Genomic DNA, 19,050 nt, shown 5'->3' on the forward strand with positions numbered 1-19,050 from the left:
CGGAGTATTTGTGCTTTCTCTCCTCACAGGTTTCCATGGATCATGGTTCTATCCGGACCCTGTTCCTGCCTCCTACCACGGCCTTGCTGACACCTGCTGCCATCATCCTCATTATTACTATGAATCACATCACTATTACTGTGACCATAAACCGAAGGTCACTAACTGGTGGACTGCGGTTCGGATGCGGACCCAGAAGCCGCCCCATAAGGACCAAAAGTTAAAAAAAGACGGTTGTGATTTAAACGTGACGGCGCACTTTTCGTGCAGCTTTAGTCGTCTTTTTGCTTGTGGATTAAAGCACCAACCAATAGCATTCAAGTTATACCACTCGACCAATCGAGTCTTTGCATTCCAGGCAGGATGATACTGTCTCAATACTGCGGAGGCAGCGGCAATGACAAATAAAAAGACAGTAGGGAGAAAACGAAAGATGCCGCTCTCCAAAAAGAGACAAATGGACAAAGAAAGTAGAGCATTTAATCCTCAATGGACGGACTGGTTTCTGTTCATAGGTCCCACTGCAGCACTAAAAACCAGTGTCTCATTTGCTCGGTTTAATGAGGCTCAATGAGCTCCTCCACGTGATCGCGAATCGCAAATTACAAATTTGCCTCAGAGGGCTTTACAGTCTGTACACATACAACATCCTCTGTCCCCAAACCTCCATCGGCACAGGAAAAACTCCCCAAACAATGAAAAAACCCGTCCAAGAGGAAACAAGGGAAGAAACCTCAGTGAGAACGTCAGAGGAGGATCCGTCTCCTGATGGACAGACTACAATGATGTCATGAGGACAGAATGAACAATGTATAATACATGAGACTATATGACAGAATGATTCAAGTAACTGTGAGTAGTAAACCAGACGCACAGCAGGACCCCTGCAGGGACCACCACCATCACATAGAACCACCACCACATAGAACCACCGTCACATAGAACCACCATCACATAGAACCACCATCAGATAGAACCACCATCACATAGAACCACCATCACATAGAACCACCATCACATAGAACCACCATCACATAGAACCACCATCCACAGAAGCCTGTGGGGAGGGAGAGCACAGAGACTTTAGGAGAGGGTAATGTTGGTTTATGAGTACAGTAATATGATTAATATCTAAAATAATAATAATAATAATAATAATAATGATGATGATGATGATGATGATGATGATGGCAGCAGCAGGCGTCAGCAGGGCCACGGTAGGTGTCAGGACCAGGGTCCAGAAGGAACCACGATCTACGGAGACCTGCTAGGGGAGAAAGCACAAAAACTCCGGAAAGAAGCTGAATTAGTCATGTGCATTAATAAAATGTGAATTATGGTAGAACTACAGGGTGTTCCATTCCCGGACCAGCAGGTTCAGGAACAGCTTCATCATTGCGGCTGTCACTCTATTGAACTCTGCCCCCCCCTGAACTCTGAACTCTGCCCCCCACCCCCCCACACACACCTCCCTCAGTGACTGTACTCCCCCCTCCACCCTGGCTTGACTGCCACACACCCTCCTCCAGCCACTGAACATTTGCACTGTTATTGTATATCCATTTCTTACTGTTCATATCTATTTATTCACTTATTACACTTTACATATGCACATACTCTGCACTGCTACTTTGCACTTCTGGTTGGACGTTAAACTGCATTTCGTTGCCTCAGTACTTGTACCCTGTGCAATGACAATAAAGTTGAATCTAATCTAATCTAATTTGAACATGCAGAAATGTTCACATTTGATTTTTTTTAAATGCAGCCTTACTTTTATTTAGTTAATTGAGAGAAAATTATTTATATTTGCAGTCATACATATATGTTCAGTTATTTGTTGTGACAATAAATATTGTCAAAAGAGTTTTAGAATCATACTAATTCATTTGATTTGTTTGTCAGTCGTGTATTGATTAAATGCAAATGTTGGTACATGTCGCATGTGTACAGGGTTAGGGTTAGGGACCGTCTGGGTTCAGCCGAGACCAGAGCTACTGAACGGAGCTTCTGATACTGTTAATCAATAATAATCAATAAACATCTGCTGAAATGGAACAACAACAAGTCCATCTAAAGGGCTGAAAGAGGATCGATCTGAAGGGGACTCTGACTCCCACAAGTGTTTGTTCATTGTGTTTATTTAAGGGGTCACTTCTGGACCAACCAACCAACCACAAAGCACCGTGAGCAATACGCCGGTGCTGCCTGCGAACATGATGCCAGTGATCGATGATGACAGCTACGCCTTAGACCGTGTCGGCGTTCTATAAAGAGCAGCAGACCTCTTGGCGTCCCGTACTGTCCCCGCCATGTCTCGCTGTGTCTCAGTCCTGCTGGTCCTGGTCCTTGTGGCCCGCCTCAGCTCGGCTCAGCAAGTCAACAACCGGGCGGAGCTGAAGGAGGTGGAGAAGGTTCTGGAGGAGCTGAAGGCCGAGAGGCGAGGTGAGGCTCACTTTATACAACTGTGTATTTATACACATACCTATACTCATAAATATATATGTGTATATTAGGGCTGTCAACATTAACGTGTTAATCTGTGAGATTAATGTGGCCGAGATTAATGCGATAAAATATTTTAACGCAAGACCCCGGAAACTGCAGTTTGCTGCAGTCAGTTAGAAGAACAGAAGTCAGCGCCATCAGAAAGTAAAGTCCAGTTTGACCCGCTTTAATCTGAACATCTCTTGACAGCGATGAGCGATCGTCTGCAGGCGGCTGAGAGAGAGCTGAAGAGAGTCAGAGGTGAGGAATATGAAAGACGGAATGAGGAGACAGTGGAGACTAGGGACATCTCACTGTCTGTAAACTGTGGTAAACTCTTCTTTGCAGACACACCTAAAGTGGCCTTTGCCGTCTCGCTGGGGGGAAACGGTGTAGTGAAGACAACGACTGGCAGCATGGACCTCATCTACAAAGAAGTTCTGACCAATGTGGGCGGGGCTTACAGTGATGCGACAGGTGAGACACACAAAAAACACCATTCACCTGCTTTCTGCTCTTCATCACGTTAAAGTTCATCATGTTCTACTCCTCCTCCTCCAGGAGAATTCACTGCACCGATCCGTGGAGTCTACTACGTCCGCTTCACCGCCAACGCCCCCACCAACTTCCCCATGAGCGCCGTGCTCTACAAGAACGGCGCCGAGGTCCAGCTGATCGCCCACGAGCAGCCATCCGGAGAAGGCAGTGACACGGCGTCCAACGGCGCCGCCCTGCTGCTGCAGGCCGGAGACAAGCTGAAGATGATGCTGTGGCACAACACGCACATCTGGGACAACAGCAACCACCACAGCACCTTCAGCGGCTTCCTGCTGTTCCCCCTGTGAGGCTCACCTCTTACTGTAACACATACAGGGCTCTGATTGGCTGTCTGAGGTCTGACACCACTAAACTACACAACCGCTAACACTACTACTACAACCACTACTACACAACCGCTAACAATACTACTACCACCACTACTACACAACCGCTAACACTACTACTATCACCACTACTACACCACCGCTAACAATACTACTATCACCACTACTACACAACCGCTAACACTACTACTACAACCACTACTACACAACCGCTAACAATACTACTACCACCACTACTACACAACCGCTAACACTACTACTATCACCACTACTACACAACCGCTAACAATACTACTACCACCACTACTACACAACCGCTAACACTACTACTATCACCACTACTACACCACCGCTAACAATACTACTATCACCACTACTACACAACCGCTAACACTACTACTACAACCACTACTACACAACCGCTAACAATACTACTACCACCACTACTACACAACCGCTAACACTACTACTATCACCACTACTACACAACCGCTAACAATACTACTACCACCACTACTACACAACCGCTAACACTACTACTATCACCACTACTACACCACCGCTAACAATACTACTATCACCACTACTACACAACCGCTTACACTACTACTACCACGCGTACACCCCCCCCACTCTTCCTCTAAAGGTGGACACTTGTCTTTGTCTCTAAGGGTGGACGAACCTCCGACAGAGTTCGATGCTGAAGCCGAACTGAAGGCTCTTCAGGCCTCGCTGAAGCAGGTTCAGACCGATAACCTGGGTGAGTCTCCGCGTGAACGTCTTTATGTCCTCAGCAGTGAGCACAAGCTCATCACTAGTTATTGATCGGTTCATTCTTGCTGTGTGTTCAGAAGTCAAAGAGAGACTGGAGTCCGCTGAGCGGGAGCTGAAGGCCACGAGAGGTCGGTCACTTTCTGCGCTGCAGCGCAAGCTAGATGAAGTCCGTGATTTGTGGTTGGGTTGACGTCATTGGTCCGTTGGTTGGATTAGAGGCAGGATTAATGCGTTGGTTTCGCCTCAGATGTACCAAAGGTGGCCTTTGCTGTTTCTCTGGGAGGAAACGGTCTCCAGGAGGCCACAACAGGAAGAAAAACTCTCATCTACAAAGACGTCATGACCAACATTGGACAGGCCTACAGTTCTGAGACGGGTCAGTGCCTCAAACTATTAATTATGACATATTTATTAGAGTATTCCCAGTGTTTCCCCACCGGGGGCAGACAGATAGCCTGACCAACAGCTAGTGGAAACACTGATTAAACTATTAAAATATTATTGGTGTAAATAATTTATTAGAGCATTATTTATTTATTAGAATAAAGACCTCCACTGGCTCCCCGTCTCCCACCGGACCCTCACCTACAAAGCCCTCCACCAACTTGCACCTCCCTATCTCTCTGAACTCCTTTCCCCCTACCAACCTCATCGGTCCCTCAGATCCACCTCGGCCAGACTACTTCTCACCCCCACATCCAAACTCAGCTTTGGGGACAGAGCGTTCTCCAGGGCAGCTCCCGAGCTCTGGACCTCACTCCCCATTCTCACCAGAGACTCCGACTCCATCACCACATTCCAGTCCCGCCTCAGAACACATCTGTTCTCATCTGCTTACCCGTAGCCCCCTCCCTCCCCCTACCCTTCAGTCTATGTAGTTGTAAGCGATCGGCCCGTATATGTCGCCCCTCGTGTCTTGTCTCCTGCCTGTCTGCCTCACACCGTCCCCCCTTCGACTATGTTAAAGCGTCTTTGAGACATTTAGAAAAGCGCTATATAAAACCAATTATTATTATTATTATTACTTATTAGAATATATTGTATCAGAACATTACATGTCTTTTAGCTTTCAATAAGTGCTTTTCAACCATAAGGACCAAAAGAACAAAAAAGTGCAATTTCATCAAATAAGCTGATTTACAACTTGCTATAGATAAGATCCATTATAAGTCAAATTTAAGTGCTACAGTTTGTGTAGTCGTTTTTTGCCTTTAGTTAGTGGCGGAAGATGAGAAGAGTCTCTGCGGTCCTGATGTCATCAGAGAGCTCATTCCACATTATTGATCAGAAGGTTGATGGGTTGAGTCACTCTTCCAGTAAAATACATACTAAGATATTTATTAATCTTAAGGGACATTCAGATCAGATTGTTGACACCTTAAGGTGTAAATCATGATTCTAAGATGCAAGTTGAATAACAGGAAATATAACAGTTGTTCTGTATGTGTCCTCCTCCTCCAGGAGAATTCACTGCACCGATCCGTGGAGTCTACTACGTCCGCTTCACCGCCAACGCCCCCACCAACTTCCCCATGAGCGCCGTGCTCTACAAGAACGGCGCCGAGGTCCAGCTGATCGCCCACGAGCAGCCATCCGGAGAAGGCAGTGACACGGCGTCCAACGGCGCCGCCCTGCTGCTGCAGGCCGGAGACAAGCTGAAGATGATGCTGTGGCACAACACGCACATCTGGGACAACAGCAACCACCACAGCACCTTCAGCGGCTTCCTGCTGTTCCCCCTGTGAGGAAGGATCCGCCTGCATGTTTTCTTTTGCTCCAATGGCCTTTTGAGGCAAATTTGTGTTTTGGGGTTATACAAAATAAAATGATTTAATGAAATAATGAAATTGAAGCCTGTAGAACAGGGGTGCTCAATACGTCGATCGCGATCGACCAGTTAATCTCAAAGGCAGCACCAGTTGATACGTGCCATCGATAAAAACTGACGTCACGTCACGCATGCGCCGTCTACCGCAGGAGATGACTGAAATGAATGCTAATGCTAATTGACGCATTTCATTTCATTCCAAAGCAACCCGGGCTGACTCCTGTAAGGCAATGACCAAGAATGTGCCGAGTGCTCGTGATGTTTCAAGGTTATTATGGTTTTGAATTTTTCACTAGTTTTTTTTAAATTTAGTTTGGACTTTTTGTTTTCAATTTCAGTTTAGTTTTAATTAGCTTTTGAAGCGTGTTTGCTAGTTTAGTTTAGTTTTAATTAGTTTCAGTATTAGTTTTACCGTCTTTACCGCAGAATGTAACAGACGGGGGGGGGCACAGTCAGGGAAGCTTCATTTTTTGCTTGCAAAACATAATGCTCACAATGAATTGTAGATACAAGCTATAATAAGTGATAAAAACAACACAACATACCATTTTAAAAAATGTATTTAGGACAGATGAACAGCCATCCGCAAGAGACAACTATGGAATATGTGTCAGTGTGTTTGTGTCATTAACCCGAAAAATTCCACTGGACACAAAAATATCAACAACAGAACATAAAATGTAGATATGGGTACAAATATGTAAACAGTCTACAGAAGATGCAACAGCCAATAGACTAAAGACACACGTGAACAGCATGTTCTAAACCCATTAATGAGCCACACAGGACATTGCCTGGGAGCCGGGAGTCTCAGGGAGCTCAATCTGAAAGAAATTTTTTTTTAATAGTTTGAAATTAATATAAAAATATTTATGATGCGGCACATTAGGTATGTGAAACATTGATGAAGCACAAACAATTTAAACGGACAGATTAATAAAACAATAAGGCTCTCGCTCCAAACGGCTGCTCTTGTCCGCCTGTCGTTGTTCAACAAACGCGGCGCCCTCTTGTGGTATTAAAGTGAATATACCGCGTTGTCCGCACTCCAAGGCTTAAAAGGCTTTAATTTCCTCAAAAAACGAGAGCGACTTATAATCCGGAGCGCCTTATATACACGGATCAATCGGTTGATCGGTTGATCCGTACTGGTTGTTCACTCTGCCAAACACGCCGAAGCTCGTCTACGACGGCGAGATGCTGAGCGAGATACGGAGCTGCTTTCAGGGCGCGTCGGAGAAACAAAGTCGTTCTCGCCGAGCGCTTCATGACATTAAAGAGCGAGAGACGGCGTCCTTTTCTCTACAGACGCTGAACCATCTTAACGGGGAACATAAGTTATTCTAAAAGCAGCCGAAGATTTAAGGCGTGGATGGCGAGGGGGGCGGCGGGAGCGGACGCACCTCGCGGCATCGGTCGGACCCTGAACGCACCGTCTCCACCTCCCTGTCAGAAAGAACCACAGCGAGCGCGTAGAAAACTCCTTCCAGCAGCAGAGATCCTCCTCGCGAGCAACGAAGCTCACGTTTCGCAAGCGAGCAAATACCTCGCGGAGACGGACTTTTGCTCGCGGATGTTTGATTTTGGTTAAATTCTTAAGGTCATTTAATAATATGTTTTGATCAGAGTTGTGATTAAAGGTTTGATTGGCCGCGGAAGATTTTCAGATTTCAAACTGGGCCGCGGCGTTCTCGAGTTTGGGAACCGCTGCTCTATAGCATTGACAAAGACGTAAACTAAAGACATTTTCTCTATAATTCTATTTTATTTTAGTTAGTTTTGTAAAGACACAATACAGTTTCAGTTAGTTATCGTTTTTTTTTATAAAGGCTCGTTTTTATTTTTATTTCAGTTAACGGAAAAAAAAATCACACCTCGTTTTCATTTTTCCGTTAGTTTTCGTTAGCGATAATAACCTAACGACGGTTTCCTCCTTCTGACAGATGAGAGGCTCGTTGTTTTCGTCATATCGACTCGTTATGCGCTAAAACTGACTGGGATGCTGTTGGAACAGATTCCGGAGCAGTTGCTTGATTGCGAACTAATCAGCTCGGTCCGTCTATTAAATATACAAAAACAAATTTCTCTTTGTAGGTCTCCCTTTATTCAGTCAAATTTCCACCACAAAGCCTCTGTCTGTCCAGAGGACCTGAACACAACATGTCCACGTCTGATATATTAGTAATAGATATATATGTGAAGACTTGTGATGCGTTGAGTCCACACACACACACACACACACACACACACACACACACACACACACACACACCAGTGGTAACTGAGTCTACAACACACAGGCTCACCACAACGGACAATAGAAGATTGGACAATCGTTTCCTGATGAGTCTCATTCCAGCTGAACATCCAGATGGTCGGTCAGAATGTGGAGTAAACCACATGAAAGCCTGGATCCATCCTGCCTCGTACCAACGCTTCAGGCTGCTGCTGGTGGGATTGGGGGGGGGCATTTTCTTGGCTCACTTTGGGCCCCTTGGTACCCATCGAGCGTGGTTTGAATGTGTTTGTTGCTGACCATGTCCATCCCTTTAGGACCACAGTGTCCCATCTGAAGATGGACCATGTCACAAAGCTCATATGATCTCAAAGATGACGATGACTTCAGTGTACTTCAATGGCCTCTATGTCTCCACATCTCCATCCAGTGGAGCCCCTTTGGGACGTGCTGGAACGGGAGATTCATCATAGACGTGCAGCCGACAAACCTGCAGTCAATATGGATCTGTGAGGAACGTTTCCAACACCTTGTTGATTTAAAAAAAATATTTGCAGTTTATTGCATGACATGAGTATCACCCACCAACCAGTAAGAATCCGGGCTCTCACAGACCAGCTGGTTTGTCTTTAGGAAACCCTCCTGTTCTCCACTCATTACTGTATTAACTGCACCTGTTTGAACTTGTTACCTGTATAAAAGACACCTGTCCACACACTCAATCAAGCAAACTCCAACCTCTCCACAATGGCCAAGTCCAGAGAGCTGTGTAAGGACGTCAGGGATGAAGTCATAGACCTGCACAACGCTGGGATGGACTAGAGGACAACAGGCAAGCAGCTTGGTGAGAAGAACAACTGTTGGCGCAAGTATTAGAAAATGGAAGAAGTTCAAGATGACGGTCAATCTAGCTCGGTCTGGGGCTCCATGCAAGATCTCACCCTGTGGGGCATCAATGATCATGAGGAAGGTGAGGGATCAGCCCAAAACTACACGGCAGGACTTGGTCAATGACCTGGAGAGAGCTGGGACCACCGTCTCAAAGAAAAACATTAGTAAGACACTAACGCCGTCATGGATTACAATCCTGCAGCGCACACAAGGTCCCCCTGCTCCGGCCAGCGCATGTCCAGGCCCGTCTGAAGTTTGCCAATGACCATCTGGATGATCCAGAGGAGGTATGGGAGAAGGTCATGTGGTCTGATGAGACGAAAATAGAGCGTTTTGGTCTAAACTCCACTTGCAGTGTTCGGAAGAAGAAGGATGAGTACAATAACCAAGAACAGCATCCCAACCGAGAAGCATGGAGGTGGACACATCATTCTTTGGGGATGCTTTTCTGCAAAGGGGACCGGCCGACTGCACCGTATTGAGGGGAGGATGGATGGGGCCATGTATCGCCAGATTTGGGCCAACAACCTCCTTCCCTCAGTAAGAGCATTGAAGATGGGTCGTGGCTCCGTAAGAAGCATCTCGCGGTCCTGGAGTGGCCTCGCCCGTCGCCACACCTGAAGCCAATAGAAACTCTTTGGAGGGAGCTCAAAGTCTGTGTTGCCCCAAAACCTGAAGGATCTGGAGAAAGTCTTTTCGGAGGAGTGGGCCAAAATCCCTTCTGCAGTGTGTGCAAACCTGGTCAACAACTACAGGAAATGGAAAGAAATGCCTGTAATTGCAAACAAAGGTTTCGGTACCAAACTAAAATTAAAATGAATTAATTCCAACCAGGTTTGGCTTTTCTCATGTATCAAATACGTATGTCATGCAATAAACTGCAATATGTTTTAACTCATACAATGTGATTTCCTGTATTTTTTATTTAGATTCTGTCACTCAGAGTTGAAGAGACTCCTACATGCTTTGTAAGTGGGAAAACCTGCAAAATCGGCTCCCGAAAATGTTCTCCCCACTGTGTATGTGTATATATATATATATATATTAGGGCTGTCAAAGTATAGAAAAGAGAAAGAGCTCACAGCTGCTTCCACACACGTGTCTTACCCACAGTTTATTGATTATAATTATATAGGATTTAACAGCGAAACTCAAAATTTGTGTTTTTTGGAGAATGTAGATGGTGTGTGTACCAGATGTGTGTACCAGATGTGTGTACCAGATGTGTGTACCAGATGTGTGTGACGGACCCTGTCTGATGAACAGTTTAGAACATTTAACTATTTTACTCTGGTTCTTTATGGTTTTCACTTTACTTGTTTCCTCGTTCACGTTCTTTTAGAAACTAATGAAGCTGATTTGACTTTCAAACTGACATCAGATCAGAAAGCAAAGTGGACGTCACCTGACCGGAGGTCACTTCTGACCACGTCACTATGTGTACTCTCCTTCTGCTGCTCCTCCTCCCCCTCCACCTCGTCACCTCCTCCTTCTGCTGCTCCACCTCCTCCCCCTCCACCTCTTCACCTCCTTCTTCTACTGCTCCTTCTCCTCCACCTCTTCACCTCCTCCTTCTACTGCTCCTCCTCCCTCTCCACCTCTTCACCTCCTCCTTCTGCTGCTCCTCCTCCTCCCCCTCCACCTCGTCACCTCCTCCTTCTGCTGCTCCTCCTCCTCCCCCTCCACCTCGTCACCTCCTCCTTCTACTGCTCCTTCTCCTCCACCTCTTCACCTCCTCCTTCTACTGCTCCTCCTCCCCCTCCCCCTCCACCTCTTCACCTCCTCCTTCTACTGCTCCTCCTCCCCCTCCACCTCTTAACCCTCCTCCTTCTACTGCTCCTCCTCCCCTCCACCTCTTCAACCTCCTCCTTCTGCTGCTCCTCCTCCACCTCTTCACCCTCCTCCTTCTGCTGCTCCTCCTCCACCTCTTCAACCTCCTCCTTCTACTGCTCCTCCTCCCCCTCCACCTCTTCACCCTCCTCCTTCTACTGCTCCTCCTCCCCCTCCACCTCTTCACCTCCTCCTTCTGCTGCTCCTGCTCCCCCTCTTCACCCTCCTCCTTCTACTGCTCCTCCTCCCCCTCCACCTCTTCACCCTCCTCCTTCTACTGCTCCTCCTCCCCCTCCACCTCTTCACCTCCTCCTTCTGCTGCTCCTGCTACCCCTCTTCACCCTCCTCCTTCTACTGCTCCTTCTTCGCCTCCCCCTCTTCACCCTCCTCCTTCTACTGCTCCTCCTCCCCCTCCACCTCTTCACCCTCCTCCTTCTACTGCTCCTCCTCCCCCTCCACCTCTTCACCCTCCTCCTTCTACTGCTCCTTCTTCGCCTCCACCTCTTCACCCTCCTCCTTCTACTGCTCCTCCTCCCCCTCCACCTCTTCACCCTCCTCCTTCTACTGCTCCTCCTCCCCCTCCACCTCTTCACCTCCTCCTTCTGCTGCTCCTGCTACCCCTCTTCACCCTCCTCCTTCTACTGCTCCTTCTTCGCCTCCCCCTCTTCACCCTCCTCCTTCTACTGCTCCTCCTCCCCCTCCACCTCTTCACCCTCCTCCTTCTACTGCTCCTCCTCCCCCTCCACCTCTTCACCCTCCTCCTTCTACTGCTCCTTCTTCGCCTCCACCTCTTCACCCTCCTCCTTCTACTGCTCCTCCTCCCCCTCCACCTCTTCACCCTCCTCCTTCTACTGCTCCTTCTCCCCTCCCTCTCTTCACCCTGCTAGGAGGAAGTGCTCCTCCTTTAGCACTGACACAGCTTATGCAAAAATCTTCCAAATGAGTCTTTGACTCACAAATACATCAGAAAAGAGAAATATAGAAGAATAGAAGCTACAGGGTGAAGAGGATCAGGTGAGACATTAACATCTTACAGGTGAGACGTCTCCTGACAGATGAACCTTTTCTGGTCCAGGTTCTGTTCCGATTCTCAGGGACTCACCATGTGTCCGCTGTTGCTCGTCATCTTGATGCTGCTCGGTGCAACAAGCTCAGGTAAGAAACTACAAATACTCCAGTAGTAGTACCAGGTAGTACTCTGAAGTACTTTAGGCCTCATCAGATGGGATCGTTATAGGTCAAAGAAATAGTGTTCATCATAATATGATTAATGTGGGCGACTGCGGGTGAGTGGGGAGCACGGTCGTCCTCCAACAAGAGGGTTGGCGGTTCGATCCCAGGTCCTGCTAACCTGCATGTTGATGTGTCCCTGAGCAAGACACCCCACAATGCTCTTGTAGCTGTGACTCCGGCGTGTGAGTGTTGGTTACTGGTGGCAGGCGGCTCTGTGTGCGGTAGCTCCAGTCATCAGTGTGAGAATGGATGAATGATGTCGTGTAGTGTTAAAGCGCTTTAAGTGGTCGGAAGACACAAAAAGCGCTAAACAAGTACAGACCATTTAACAATACATTTTATTTACAACACACTCTTCATCAGCAACATAATATTAAAATAAAGTAAAATCTAGTAAACACAAAAAAATGCCTTCTTGAATAAGTACCAAGCAGCTTGGTGGTGAGCAGCTTGGTGGTGAGCAGCTTGGTGGTGAGCAGCTTGGTGGTGGGCAGCTTGGTGGTGGGCAGCTTGGTGGTGGGCAGCTTGGTGGTGGGCAGCTTGGTGGTGGGCAGCTTGGTGGTGGGCAGCTTGGTGGTGGGCAGCTTGGTGGTGAGCAGCTTGGTGGTGGGCAGCTTGGTGGTGAGCAGCTTGGTGGTGAGCAGCTTGGTGGTGGGCAGCTTGGTGGTGAGCAGCTTGGTGGTGGGCAGCTTGGTGGTGGGCAGCTTGGTGGTGAGCAGCTTGGTGGTGGGCAGCTTGGTGGTGGGCAGCTTGGTGGTGAGCAGCTTGGTGGTGGGCAGCTTGGTGGTGGGCAGCTTGGTGGTGAGCAGCTTGGTGGTGGGCAGCTTGGTGGTGGGAACCCGGAGGAGCGAGCTGCTTGCAGATCTGAGGGTGCGGGTGGAGGTTTGGGGAGTGAGTAGTTCTTGCAGATGGGGAGGTGCATGTCCATTTATGCATTCATGAGTGAGTAGTAGAACATTGGAGTGGAGTGAGTGTAGGACGGGTGTTATGTGCTAATATTTGTGGACTCTCATCAGGATCCTGGCAGCACTGTTTTGGATGTATTTGGATGTAGTTTTGTGATATTCTTGCCAGTGATTCCAAAGTGAATTACAGTAGTCTAGTCTCGGACTCCTGTTAATTAGCTATAATTATACTAGTTTATTGGGTGTGGTGTTGGTTCCTTCCACTCTACCTTCATTTGATACCAGCAGAAAGTATTTATTTTATTAGTTCCAATTTAGTGTCATGTTACTGGAATTGAATTACCTTTAAACGTGTTGATCAGAAGGAATCAAGCAGATACTCACAGGAGTTTAAAGAACTCCAATGAGCTAAACCACTTTGCATGTATTTGTTTTTTTTAGCATCCCCACCCTTTCCTGCTGAAGGCAGCGCGGGCCTGGAGTTCGTCTTAGCTTTCCCGGAGAACATCGCCTACTACTACCCCTTCCCCCCCACCAACATGGTCCAGATCACGGCCCTGTACAACAACACCAACGTCACCATTGACCAGCAGAGCTTTCACACCGAGAACCACATGCTGAGTGAAGGACAGTCGAAAGACTTCATAATCGACGCCAGGTTGGAGTTTCGGTGGTGTTCCTTCTCCAAAAGCATCCTCCTGATCCACAGCACCAGCCCTGTCTTGGTGAACGCCATCTACTTTAAAAACAACAGCGTACAGACGGCTCTAGTGCTGCCCACCAACCGGCTGGCCACAGAGTACTTCGTACCCCCGGTGCCAGACATCGAAGGGACCACGCTGTCGCAGGCCATCTTCACCCTCAACGTCACAGAGAGAAGTTTGTTCCAGCTCACTATCATCAATGGAAAACACCAGAACACAATAAACTTCACCGGTGGAGACCTCAGCGTCTCACTGAAGCCGCACGACGTCTTCCAGACCTGGGTGCGCAAAGGAGGCGCTCTACGCTCCCTGGCGGCCAATCAGCCGGTGTCGGTGCTCTTCGGTCACACCTGCGCCATCCGGATCAACTGCACCTGTGGGCAGCTGATGGCCTCACTTCCGCCAGCAACGGACAACCTGCAGAAGTTCTACATCCCTCCCAGCCTGCTCGGTGGAACCGAAGGGTCTGTGCTGGTGTCAAACAGAAACAAGTCTGAAATAAAAGCCTTCACAGCGGACTCGCCGCTGGTGGAGACGGCCGGCACAGTGATCCTCTACCGGCCCGGTCTGCTGCTCACGCTGATCCCAGAGAAGGACTTTGCCGGCTGCTACATGGTTAAAGCCATCCCCGACGCGCAGTGCTTCTTCCATGTAGTGGTCCACAAGAATCACAGTGACGGTTTGCACATTGGGAGTCTTCGTTTGGAGAATCTAAAGTGGGAGCCGCTGAACGGGACAGACTACATTTCTGTGGTTGTTCCGCTCGAGCAGAACCAGACTGTCTGGCACTCCTCCTCCACGATGGCCGTCTACTTCGTCGGGAACAAGAACGGCACCTGGTTTGGGAACCCGGCAGCCGTCCTTGGTAAAACTGCAGGTAGAGAAACACTAACCGCACAACAGTTCAGCTGCCAAATACAACATTTATACCAGTGTGAACGATAACTAGAGCTCCGACATGTGTTGGAATCACAAGCTTGACAGGCCACCATGCCAACTGTTGCAATTGGCCCTCTACAGGTGGATGCAGAAAAGTGACATTGGTGGTTTCTTCTCATTCCGGTTTGTTTCTGTCCCACACACACACACAGATTCCCAGGGATGCGCCTTGTCTCCAGATGTTGTAAAGATCGGAGAAGTGGCCGCCGGCTGGCGAGAGTCCTTGCAGTACTGCCGAGATCAGGACCTGCAGCTGGCCAGCCTCCCCGGGGATCATCACCGGAGACCAATCCACGAGAAGATCCTCCGGGTCACGAACGGGAGCCTAGCGGAGGTGTGGATCGGCATGCGTCGCAGCTCCCAGTCCGGACAGTGGTACTGGCTGAACGGGGCCCCGGTCAACGACACCAACTGGGGGTGGGGGGAGCCTGGCACGGTAGAGGAGGGTCAGTGTGCCATGATGAGTCTTGACATTAACAAATCCTTCGGGTGGAGCAAGAGGCACTGCTGTGAGGCCGCCCGTCCCTTCTGCTACAGGGAGAGCGTGTTATTTCCTCTTTAGAGGATTCATAAACCTCCCAACTTTCATCCATGACATTCCTGTACATTAGGAAGGCCAGTTACATTATTAGAATCAACAGCTCAAGCCCCCATCCATCAATGCTACAGCTCATATTACACCAAAAGGAAAGACACATTATTCCATAATTATAAACTATACCACAGTTTAGACAGGACATAAGTGAAAACAGGAAATTGGTAAAGACAGGAGGAAGGACGGAAATGTGGAGAGGAGGTAACTAAAGACAGGAAGTAGTTGTAGACAGGACCTAGGTGTAGATAGGAAGTAGTTGTAAATAGGAAGCATAGACATATATAAAGGCTAGATGTCTCATCCGCATTGCCGGCCAATGGAGTGGAACGTCCACACATGGCGGCCATCTTGCTACAACTGTTTAAAAATTATTATTATTTGAAGTACATGTATCACTACCAACACAATATTATGGGTGAGCGAGTTCACTGTAGCAAGTTGGCCACCATGTGCGGACGTCTAGCCTTTATATATATATCTCTGGATAGGTAGTAGGTTCCGGAAGGAAGAGAAAGTTAAGGGTCTTTAGACTGGAGAGTTCTGGAGTTTTTGCACTATTCGAGTAAGAAGAGTAGATGCGGTTAGAGTTAGAACCTAAACTCTATATAGGGCTTAGTGTCTAAAGGTAGAAAAGCTGGTTAGCTGTAGATGGAGGCTAAAGCTACTCTGCTAACTTAAATGTGAATTAACAAAATAGACACTAGGAGGAGGCGGCTAACGTAGCCATAGCTAATGCTAGCTGCAGCTATCTCACCAGCTAGCTTATTTCTAACAGTGTGGTCTTTGATCTATTTTGCAGCTTAAATAAACATTATTATCATAGATATACATTACAGGTCATTTAGCAGACGTTTTTATCCAAAGCGATTTATATTACATTTTTAAACCATGGCTTTTTTTACATTTTTGCCTGGGGAGCAATTAGGGGTTAGGAGTCTTGCTCAGGGACTCTTTGACATGGGACATGGAGCAGCCTGGACTCGAATCACCAACCTTGCGGTTCCCAGCGGACCCTCTCTACCCCCTGCGCCACGACGACCAGTAAAAACGTCTATACAGTGAAATCCTGGTTTTAATTTGTTTTTACCTTCAGCCCAACTGTTTTGGTTTGGTATTAATACATAATATATTCTATATGAATATGTGTACTAATATAGAATGTATTCTCTTTGTAATAAGTCTCACACGGAACTCGAACTGGGTCTCCTGGGTGAAAGTTGTTTGTTTGACTCCACTTTCTTTCCACCCATCTCATTCAATAAACTATATTTAATCTCTGATGTCACAGAATATTCCAATTAATCTATTCAAATGTTTGTATCCGTCATTTATTATTTCCTCTGAATATTATTTGAACATTAATAATCAATTTTTTATTTTTTATTAAGGTTTCATACTGAAAAACAACATTTTATTCTGTTGATAGCATCAATGAATATCACAAGAAAATTATTTATTTCACATCACAAAAGAAAACATGTGTTCCCACATTCATTAGTTAAAAAGGAAGTTATAGATGTTTATCATCAGTATATGGAAAAACTATAATAACTTGGTGATGTTTAAAATATTCTCACATCTATTTAGTTAAGTTTTTTCTGTAAAATACACTAAATTTATGGTACAAGTACACTGACATTGATCCACTTCCTCTGTCACATGACAAATCACATGACAACATAATCTGGTTACTTCCTCTAGCCGCCAACTCCTCGCTGAGCTCCTCCCTTCAGCATCCACACCACCACCCCCACAAGGAGGAGGAGCTTGGCCCCCGCAGACAGGGACAGGAGGAAGAGCAGAGGAGGTGGCGCCCCACCCACAGAGAGGAGGCGTTGGGGGGGCAGGACGTAGAGGGCGGCCTGCTCCTTGCCCAGCGGGTTGGAGGCGCTACAGGTGTAACGCCGCCCCGGCTCCACCTCCCTTAGCTGGCTGACGGAGAGGAAGTGGTCCTCCAAGCCCTGAGCCGGTGGAACTACCGAGGAACCGTCCAGGGGGTCGTCTGGGCCGAGCCACTGGACGTCCGGCAGTGGAGAACCCCGAACGCGACACAGGGCTCGGTATCCGGACCCCTCGCCACCCTCCACTGACAGGGCCAGGATCCTGGGAGGGGCTGTGGAGACAAGGGAGTGAGTGTGGTTCCGGCAAAGTTCTGAGCTGGCTCCGAAGAGGTTTTGACCTACCCTCCACCCTCAGCCGGGTTCCCATCTTGTCCTCGAAGCCGACCCGGTCCCGTCCCTGGACCTCCACCCTGCAGTAGTAGCGACCGCTGTCCTGCAGGGCGGCGGCGTTGATCCGCAGCGAGAGGTCATGCTCCCTGGGGTTTCCCTCCAGCCGGTAGCGCCGATCCTGCTGGGGATCGGGTTCACAGACGGAGGCCCCGGGCCCGCTGAGGCAGCGGTACAGGACGGCGGCGCCATGGCCGTGGCCGAGACGCCATAGCACCTGAAGCGTGGAGTGCTGGTGGTGTTGCGTGTGGCTGAAGGTGCAGGGCAGCACCACCGGGTAGCCTTCCACGGCTCGGACCTCCGCCTGCACCTTTGTGTACCAGCCGTCGTCCCCGGCAACGAGCGCTGCCGGTAGAAAAACTACGTTAGCTTAAAGTTCTACTTTAAGGTTAACATGACGTAGTATTTTCTAACTTAACATAGTATTTCTAAACTTAACGTTGTTCTTTATATTTTAGCGTGAGGGTTGAAATACTTTGTTAAGATAAGTTACAATACGAAGTACAACGTTAAGTTAAGTTAGAAAGAAATGCTGTGTTTAGTTACAATACAAAATAGTACGTTAGGTTAAGTTAAGGTACGCACTGCCGACCCTGCCAAAATTCAAACATAAAAATGTTTATTAAATAATTGTATTTTGTTTTATCGGTTTATTCTTAGAACTATACATGCAATGTGTGTGTTATTCCAATTGTTTAGATGAAAAATGTATTTGTTACGCAATTTCAAATACAAAGAAATGGCAGAATAAGCTGCTTTTTACGTGGTTCCATTCTGATGCTGGACATTAACTACTAGTGTGTGTGTGTGTGTGTGTGTGTGTGTGTCTGTGTGTGTTCCCTCGTACTGATATATATACATATATAATATAATAAATGCATTATACTATACAGGTGTATGTGTATTCATGTGTGTGTGTGCGTCTCACCTCCTGTAACCGAGAACAGAAGAATCAAAGTGCTGCCGACCCGACGGACATTCATGATGAGACTGATGAAGAAACAACACAAGATAGGAAGTGTGTGTGTGTGTGTGTGTGTGTGTGTGTGATTCATTTGACTCAGTACCTCATGGACACACTGTGTGTTTTTCCAGTCTTCTTACTTCCTTACTCCATCTGAATCCAGATAAACCAGTTAAAACCAGTTGAAATCTGGTTTCTTGGATTTTGTTTCTTTATATTTATATAAAATAAAGAGTCCAGATATTATTTACAAGGTCTAATCGCTTCACTTTGCAGCAGAACGAGTAGATGCTCCCCCTTCTATCAAATCAACTATTATTTTATCATTTATTGTTATCAGTATTATTGTACCTTTGATAAACTGAAATCATTTTGCAAACAGTGAAATTTGAGGCGCGTAAAGTCCAGATGTAAAATATAAAACAATGTGGAAGATGGAATGGTAAAACAGTTATAACATTCATATCAGTCATATGCTAAAAATGTAACGTGTGAAAAGCAGAATGATTCCACGTTTTAATTGCAGCTGTGTGTGAAGAAAGGAGGGCGAGT

General features: G+C 47.3%; 3 protein-coding genes and 1 pseudogene across 4 annotated transcripts; 3 read left to right on the forward strand and 1 right to left on the reverse strand.

Moving 5' to 3' along the window:
• Window positions 1-2,187: 2,187 nt before the first annotated feature.
• Window positions 2,188-5,979, forward strand: LOC120811184 (complement C1q tumor necrosis factor-related protein 4). Of its 2 annotated transcripts, XM_040166396.2 has the most exons (8): window positions 2,188-2,445; window positions 2,698-2,748; window positions 2,836-2,964; window positions 3,049-3,328; window positions 4,043-4,131; window positions 4,223-4,273; window positions 4,393-4,521; window positions 5,607-5,979. In XM_040166396.2, the coding sequence occupies exons 1-8, from the start codon at window positions 2,313-2,315 to the stop codon at window positions 5,888-5,890; spliced, it is 1,146 nt and encodes a 381-aa protein (XP_040022330.2). In that variant the 5' UTR covers window positions 2,188-2,312; the 3' UTR covers window positions 5,891-5,979. The 2 variants fall into 2 exon arrangements, with proteins under 2 accessions (XP_040022330.2, XP_077950338.1); XM_078094212.1 differs by having other exon boundaries at window positions 2,202-2,445; window positions 2,698-2,964.
• Window positions 5,980-8,844: 2,865 nt separating this feature from the next.
• On the forward strand, window positions 8,845-9,713 carry LOC144389470 (uncharacterized; annotated as a pseudogene).
• A 2,184-nt stretch (window positions 9,714-11,897) lies between these two features.
• LOC120810904 (IgGFc-binding protein) lies at window positions 11,898-16,586 on the forward strand. The gene is made up of 3 exons (XM_040165896.2): window positions 11,898-12,085; window positions 13,510-14,649; window positions 14,864-16,586. The coding sequence occupies exons 1-3, from the start codon at window positions 11,986-11,988 to the stop codon at window positions 15,271-15,273; spliced, it is 1,650 nt and encodes a 549-aa protein (XP_040021830.2). The 5' UTR covers window positions 11,898-11,985; the 3' UTR covers window positions 15,274-16,586.
• A 32-nt stretch (window positions 16,587-16,618) lies between these two features.
• Window positions 16,619-18,694, reverse strand: LOC120811159 (sialic acid-binding Ig-like lectin 15). Its single transcript, XM_078094216.1, has 3 exons — window positions 18,463-18,694; window positions 17,490-17,879; window positions 16,619-17,419 (listed from the first exon to the last, which is right to left on the reverse strand). Exons 1-3 carry the CDS (start codon window positions 18,587-18,589, stop codon window positions 17,004-17,006), a joined length of 933 nt encoding a protein of 310 aa, XP_077950342.1. The 5' UTR covers window positions 18,590-18,694; the 3' UTR covers window positions 16,619-17,003.
• Window positions 18,695-19,050: the final 356 nt, after the last annotated feature.

The sequence above is a fragment of the Gasterosteus aculeatus genome, chromosome 20, assembly GCF_964276395.1.
Source record: "Gasterosteus aculeatus chromosome 20, fGasAcu3.hap1.1, whole genome shotgun sequence".
In the NCBI taxonomy this organism is placed as follows: domain Eukaryota; kingdom Metazoa; phylum Chordata; class Actinopteri; order Perciformes; family Gasterosteidae; genus Gasterosteus; species Gasterosteus aculeatus.